This window comes from Athene noctua, chromosome 12 (assembly GCF_965140245.1).
Source record: "Athene noctua chromosome 12, bAthNoc1.hap1.1, whole genome shotgun sequence".
In the NCBI taxonomy this organism is placed as follows: Eukaryota; Metazoa; Chordata; class Aves; order Strigiformes; family Strigidae; genus Athene; species Athene noctua.
The window spans coordinates 13,407,917-13,415,475 of record NC_134048.1 but is presented as its reverse complement, the minus strand read 5'-3'; the positions used below and the strand labels follow the sequence as shown (position 1 = coordinate 13,415,475).

Here is a 7,559-nt window from a genome sequence, read left to right as displayed (position 1 = left end):
AAGGGAAGGCCGACACGCCTCCCCCCTTCGAAATACAATTCCCAAGATGCATCGCAAAGGCAAGGAGCGCGCCCCTCTGCGGCCTTACGGGGATGCCGTCGCGATGCACCCTGGGATTTGTAGTTCTGCCGAGCCGCCCAGCGGCCCAGCGGCTATAACCGCTGCTCCGTGGAGGACTCGCCTCCCCGTGATGCAGCGCGCCAGGGATACGCAGAATGCGGCGCGCCGCCGCCGCCGGTCGCGGTGCAGGGGGCCGCGGGTGAGCGCGGAGCAGCCGCTGGCGGGCCCCGGGCGCAGGCCGTGGGCCATGTCCGAGAGCGGCGGCGCCGGCGGGGCCGCCCCGGGCGGGGGAGGCGGCGGAGCGGGCGGCGGAGGGGGCTCGGGTGGCGCGGCCTCCGGCTCGGGGCCCGGCAGCACCGACCCGGCCTCGCTGCCGCCCGGCGACGCGCAGCTCATCGCCATCATCGTGGAGCAGCTCAAGAGCCGCGGCCTGTTCGACGGCTTCCGGCGGGACTGCCTGGCCGACGTGGACACCAAGGTAGCGCCGCCGAACCGGGCGGGCCGGCTCCCGGGCAGCCCCCGGGGATCTCCGGCGGGGCGGCCGGTGTCTCCTCCCCAGGCCGGAGCTGCGGGCACCGTCCCTAGAACCCGACTACTGCTGCCCGGAAGGGCACCCGCATCCCCTCCCCTTCTCCCCGCGGCTTCCCGCACTCGGCACTGGGGGGAGGCCGGCCAGGACGGCGTGCAGCAGGTGCAGAGCTGCTCTCTTGATCGGGGGGTTTCATGCACCCGCTGCGACCGGCGGCTGCTCTGGAGGTGATCCTGGCTTGAAGCGATAGTGACATCCCAGAGGAGAAACGGGCCACAGAACAGGCTCAGACTTCCTTTTTCTAGCCTAGGCCCTATTGAGAAAACTGTCTCCCATAAGAACGCTGCTCCTCTTGAGCATAATACCCACATTTCCAAAACAAAACATTTAGCCTTTCTTTCTTGAGTAAACGTTCTCAGACTATTGTTTGAAATTAATTTCTTCCTCAGCTACAACATGAGCTCCTGAGCAGTATTAAAGTTGGGTTGTGCCCAGCTGCCCTGTCAAAATTAAACACTGTTTTTTTGCATTCCTAAACTTTTATGCTTTCAGCAAGAGTCCTGTTTGGGACCTGCAGTCGTCATTTTAGGCCCCCCCTGCAGGTATCACAAAACCAATTCCTGAAGCTGTTGGGTCATCTGCACAGAGCAGCCATCCGTCAGGATTAGATATATATGCTTCCCAGGACAGAGACTGCACCTCTGTTACCAACCCTTTCATTCATCATCCAATATACATATCAAATTCTGAAATGTAAGTGTTGCCATCCTCTTGTCCTTTCCTTGCACAGTACCAGGATCTGGATGGTCCTATGTATTTATATGGGTTTCTTATTTCAATTTCTGTTCACTAGAAATAAGTTTCCACTGATTAAACCTGCATAATTCTTACTTTCTGAGTTAGTGTCACAGAAGCAAGTAATTAAGTTCTTTGTCAGTAACAATATTACTCAGCTGGTTTCCTAGGAATTCTGTGATCAAGGGTTTCCAGACAACAAGAATGCTACTTAAACAACTCCTGTCTGCACAAGGCAGTTTGCATTTCACTAAGTAATACTACAAAATGACAACAATTTTAAAACCCAGGTATCCAGCTATTTGAATTATTATAAAAGAACACTCACTGACTGTTCTTTACCAGTTGTGTTCTTAGGTAAAACAAGCTCACCTTTGTTCAGAAAGTGAAAGGATATCACAGTACTGTACTTGACAGAAGATGGACGATGAAGGACTCCGTCAGGGGATTGTTTTGAGATTTTTTTAGCTGTTTAACTGGAAATTTTTTTTTTTTTTTTAGCCAGCCTATCAAAATTTGAGACAGAAAGTAGACAACTTTGTATCAACCCACCTTGACAAACAGGAATGGAACCCAACAATGAACAAAAACCAGTTACGAAATGGGCTAAGGCAGAGCGTGATTCAGTAAGTAAGCAACATTCTATAAAATATATTTATCGAGTAGCATTACCATTATAACTGTCTTACCACCTAAGTCAAAGTTTGCAGAATTTTTTCCACAACACTTTCTGTTGTATTCTGCTGAGTTTCATTACAATAGTCAATGCAGTCTTAAAAGTCTCATCAAAATGCTTACGTTACTGCTTTCCATGAGATTTGTAACTTCCCCGAGTTAAGCAGCATGGTAAGGTACTCATATTTGCTATCTAGCCAAGTTATTGCAGCAAATAGCCAACACTGTGCCTGCTAGCAAAACTGTACCTGATGTACTAAGCTGAATGACGTTGATTTTTATCTTCAGAAAGAAGAGCCTATATTACTTAAAGAAAAAATCCTGAAGATGCCGAAGCTTGTTTAAGTAGACTCCAGCCACTAGCAGGCAGTAATCACACCAGACTAGCCGATTTCATGCAGCAGAGGGTATCTTCTGTATAGCTATTTAAGATACTGCATTTCCAACGTGACAGAAAAGCCAGCTTAAACTGTGCCTCTTAGAGATTTAGGTTTAGTATCTCTTGCTGCTAACTCACTGCAATCTGAAGTATGAGACTTAGCTTGTTTGACTGAAAGTCATGGATAAAAACTTTATAGTAGAAGTTGTGGGGAGAGGGGCAGTAGGGAACTTGATGGTGGCATTTATGCTTATAAGAAATGTTATTAGAATGTCTTACACACAGAAGAAACTGTATTTCAGAGCCCTTGATAGAACCTGTAAATTATTAGTATGTAACATTAGTTTAGTCTGTAGAGAAGGGGCTGTCCACTGTAAGTACAGAATTTCCTGTCCTTACTTGGAGTCTTTGAGACAGGTTTGTCACTTAATGCTGCTTCTTATTCTATGTTACTCTACCACTAGAATGAAGCGGACAATTGAAAAATGTTATATCAGAGAGCCTGTAATGAGAAGAATGTGAAGTACTCCCTTTGAGTAGGCGCGCAGTATTAGGGAGTTTGAAGAGTCCCTGTCACTCCTGTAGTTGCCAGACGGAGCGCTGGAGGCTGTCCAGATGTGTACGTCCCCTGTTGCATGCACATATATGTGTGCTGGAGGTGACGGGATGTGCCGTGACCCTGCACCCACTCGCTCACGGCCGCCTTAGTCTTGTGGCTCCTTTTCCACACGGCAGGCAGCGTCTCCATTTCCTCTCCCCGGCTCCCTTGCAGACATGACTTAAGCCTACTAGACAGCCTGTGCCCCACAATCCAAGAGTCTGACACAGCCCCTGAAGTAATAAGTCACTTCAATTACTAGTGTTCAGTTCCAGAAACTTTGCTGTGTGCTACATGTGCTTGTTTTTATAATTAATACCCATCTGTCTAGACTAACAGTTACAAGCAGTGAGTGACACTCGCTGCTTATTAGGGGGCAGGCCTCTTCTCCCTCCAGTCAGCCAAAAAAAAGACTCTGCTCTCACCTGCCCTCCTTCTCAGAATAGCTTGTAATCCTTGTTTGTGCCAAAATGTGTTTGTTTGCTTTCATTTTGACCTCATTTCCACATGAGCCCTATTAAAGTGGCTCTTGTCCAACATGTCATTTAAGTACCTGGGAGACCAGATGTCAGTTGTTAATTCTGTAGGGAGAAGTGAGAGGGGGTGAGGGGAAATAGGTGATTGAAACAACTCCCTGTTAGGGATCTACTGAGTGGGCTGCAGTTCTCCCCGTGTTAATGCTAATTGCAGTTGACATGAGGGCTCTGGAGAATTACTGGAGGAGATTGGGGAGAAGTTTTTCAGAGGAGCTGAATGACTCCCTTGTCTTTGTTCAAGGTCAGGAATGCTGGAAGCTGGAGTGGACAGAATTATTTCTCAGGTGGTGGATCCAAAACTAAACCACATCTTCAGGCCCCAGATAGAGAGGGCAATTCATGAATTTTTGGCTGCACAAAAGAAAGAGGAAAGTGTGCCAGCTCCTCCTCCAGAGCCTGAGAATAAGGATCCTCCTGCTCCATCCCAGGATGCCTCCTAAAGGTCTTGTATCTCTGCACTTACTACTTACGTTTTCCATGTATTTTATCTCTGTAGTTTGTATAATGCAAGATAAAGAAGATACTGTATTCTTCCTGGCTTGACAGGGAGAACACTTTGATCATCAGCATGTTGTCAGTGTCACAGTCATCTGAGCTGCTTCCACTTAAGGGCTAAAAATATATTAGGACTGAAGACATAGGTATGATGTAAAACAGCTATCAAGGAACACTGTGGACTCTGCCAGTGCTGGTTTTGGATCAGGCCAAAAGGCCTTTTATTCCGGTAAAAGCATATCCAGCAGTGACTGACATGGAATTGGCTAGATAGCTTTCAGAACAATATCAAACAGATTAAAAATATATATCCTTTACTGAAATACAGCTGAAAGTAGAGTGGTGACAAGTTATTTTGCTTATTGGAAGTTTTAGATAGCTCTTCTTCGGAACATACACTGGAGTGTTGAATGTTAGTGACTGAAATATTCACTGCTGGAGTAAGGGTAATGTCTCTGGGAGTGAATAACTGTTCATTCCAAATTGACTGGTTTAAATAGAGCAACCTATATCTTTCCAGCTGAAAGGACTGAGGGTGCCTTTGTTGAAAACAAGTTCATTCTGGCTTTTGTGATTAAAATAACTCAGGGGGCCTCAGGGGGCTATAATTGCTACTCTGTCTTAACACAAATGACTATGCACCCATCTCCGCTAAGGCCCTGTATCTTAACGCTGATTTGAATATTGAGGCCTGTGTGACATTACTGAGGAACCACTATCTTGATGGAAAATTTCAATCTGCAGCTTTGCTGGGGAACTTAAAACCTTACTGCATGAAAGGAAGTTAATTGTGAATTGTTCTATCTGCTAGGGCTTTCTGAAAGCAGAAATTTTCCTTATAATCTACAGCTGATTTATTAAGAAGGAATAAGTACCCTACAATAGCTGTTCTTATGCCTGGGATGATTAGAAGAATTAGCATGATTTCTAACTTAAAAGTTAAAGTGCCTATAGTATCATTGTGAGTTATTTAGTTATCTGTGACTTGCAGCCTTAATGCCTTGCATTTGTCTAGTTCAAGTAGTTTAAAGTCCATTATAACCTGCAGCTAAGTGCAGCTGTTAATTAATGTATTCTAATCTATTGTCTATTCAGTGAATTTACTTGTGAAGGTACCATCCTCTAAACTCTCTCTTTTTTTGCAGTGAGTTCCTGATACTAAGCAGCTGCAGTTGCAAAATACGTGTCCTGTTAGATTGGCAATGGATTACTTGTTCCATTTGGTGCAGGACTGCTGTCTGCCAAAGATGATTAACCTTTTATCAGACCTGTGGGAAGGCACTGAAATCAGTGAAATTCAGATGCACCCGGAGTTCTGCGTGTGGAGGGACAGCCAAAGTGGGAAGATACTTTTGCTATTAACTGCAATACAGGGAGCAGCATGTATTCTTGTTAGTCATGCCTTCAGGCAAGGGGGTAGGAAGAAAAAGGGAGTTGGCTCTTGTCTGGAGGGAGCAGGGAAATGGTTTGGGATGACACTAGTTTTGGGAACAGGAAGAAAAGAATGATATTTTGGGGAGTGGGGTAGTCACTTGGAGACCGAGTAAGAGCTGTCAGATTTTCTTTGATATAAGCTGGACGAGAAGAAGCATCATACAGCTGCATAACACAGCACTGAGTGGTAGGTGCCAAGTCAGGTGTAACTCGCTGCACTGCCTGCTTTAGGAATGATATTTCCTGTTTAAAACTGGAAAGAACACTTCAGGATCAATTAGGTAATTTCTGTTGCATCGCAGGAACATGTTTACAAGTTGGCTATGACTATAGCTGATTTAATTCTTATTTGCCAGGTAACTCTGGAAAGCAGAGGGTACCAGAGTAGGTGATCAGTTTGCAACTTGTCTCTTTCAACTTGAAAGACTTCTTTCCCGTGAAATTTCTCAGGTGCCTAGAGGAAACTGTCCTATGCTTTCAGCTTGAATGCATGCAGTGTCCTCTGGATGACAGTCAAGTAGAGAATGTGATCAAATATTCTGCCAGCAAATGTCCATACCTTTTGCAATAAAAGACTTTCAAAAAAGCATCTCTGACTCCTACCTTTTTCAGAATTTAAGGAAAAACTACTTTAAAGAAATCCAGAAGTCTTGATGGCTGGAACCCTGATGGAAGTATGACGTTACACAGTTCATAGATTAATCCAGGTTTGAAAACGTGGGATTGTTAGTAGAAGTTATCATGAAATAAAATGGATATTAGCATTCCTGTCCGTGAAAGGTCTCTCAAAAAATCCAGAGTACCAAACTGAACTGACCTTTCCTCACATCATTTATGAGCTATAAATCCTGAGTAAGTTCAGGCTGATGCTAGTGATGGCAAAGGCATGTTCAACCCTGTGAAAACAATGCAATTCTGGCAATAGGCTAGATCTACTCCATTTTTTTTTCTTTCAGACAGCAGTCTTAAGAAGCTAATAACTACCTGTGTCATTGAATAACACTTAATGTTTGAAGCCTTGCTATTTATGGGCTACATACCTCAACTATAGCCTTACCCATAGACCTTGTACGTGAACAGCTGCAATTCCAGCTATACTCTGCTCCCTTTTCAAACCAGCCAATTTGTAGGGAAGATTGATGCTGTAGTTTAATCTTGTAGCTAACTTATTTTGCTTAATACCTCCTCTCAACGCCGTTCTGTGCAGAAATAGAGATGACAGAACACCTGGTATTTTAAACCCTTCACAAGAGAGCTCTGTGAACTTCACCACTGCAGTAAGCTTGCACTCTGCACAGTGCTGTATAGTCCTGCTGATACATGATTCTGCTGTCAATATTTTTATGCCATTTAAGAGTGTTTATCTCAGAATGGGAACTTATAAATGCCTGTACTTTAGTGATAACTATATTGGCTGCAACCTTCCTGATACAGTGTGAAAAATCTGTATTTTGGGATAATCTGGTTGTGTGGCCTGACTCTCACCGTCATATAGTTTGTGTTCCTGCTATAAAACAGGACAAGGCATATGTGAGGAAAGGGCTCTCCTGCATGTTGATTTGGTGGTTAAAGACTGCTCTCCAAATCAGTAGTAGGTATTTTCCCTTAGAGCCTTAAGGGCAGCTCTTGGCAGGAAAAGATCTGTCTTTTACCTCCTGGTAGGGTGTCTCGACCACTTTTTTGAAACTGAGCCATTTATGGAGGGGAAAAAAAAAGTTCAGTAGTCTAGAAAGAGAGCAAGTGAAAAAATTCTAACAGTGCTTAGACAAATTCTGGATTACAGCAGTAGTAGTTAGGGAGCAGGGACACCAGTTCAGTTTTAAAAAGCAGTAAGTAGAGCTGGATTTATTGCAGTGAAGAGGGAATCTGAATCTATGCTTCCTATCTCTGACAAGTGCTTTAACATACGAGTGAAGGAGAATAGATTCAGGCACCATAGGTTTTTCAATTGTTCTCTCTTTGAATGTGGTGCTGTGTTAAACTCTGAACGCTAACGCTGTGCCACACCTGTGTGTGTGTAGCGCTGTCCCTTTAGTTCTCAGCCAATGCACAGTGCAT

General features: G+C 44.6%; 1 protein-coding gene across 1 annotated transcript; it reads left to right on the top strand.

Moving 5' to 3' along the window:
* Window positions 1-243: 243 nt before the first annotated feature.
* On the top strand, window positions 244-6,090 carry BOD1 (biorientation of chromosomes in cell division 1). The gene is made up of 4 exons (XM_074915782.1): window positions 244-538; window positions 1,886-2,010; window positions 3,814-4,014; window positions 5,213-6,090. Exons 1-3 carry the CDS (start codon window positions 308-310, stop codon window positions 4,010-4,012), a joined length of 555 nt encoding a protein of 184 aa, XP_074771883.1. The 5' UTR covers window positions 244-307; the 3' UTR covers window positions 4,013-4,014; window positions 5,213-6,090.
* Window positions 6,091-7,559: the final 1,469 nt, after the last annotated feature.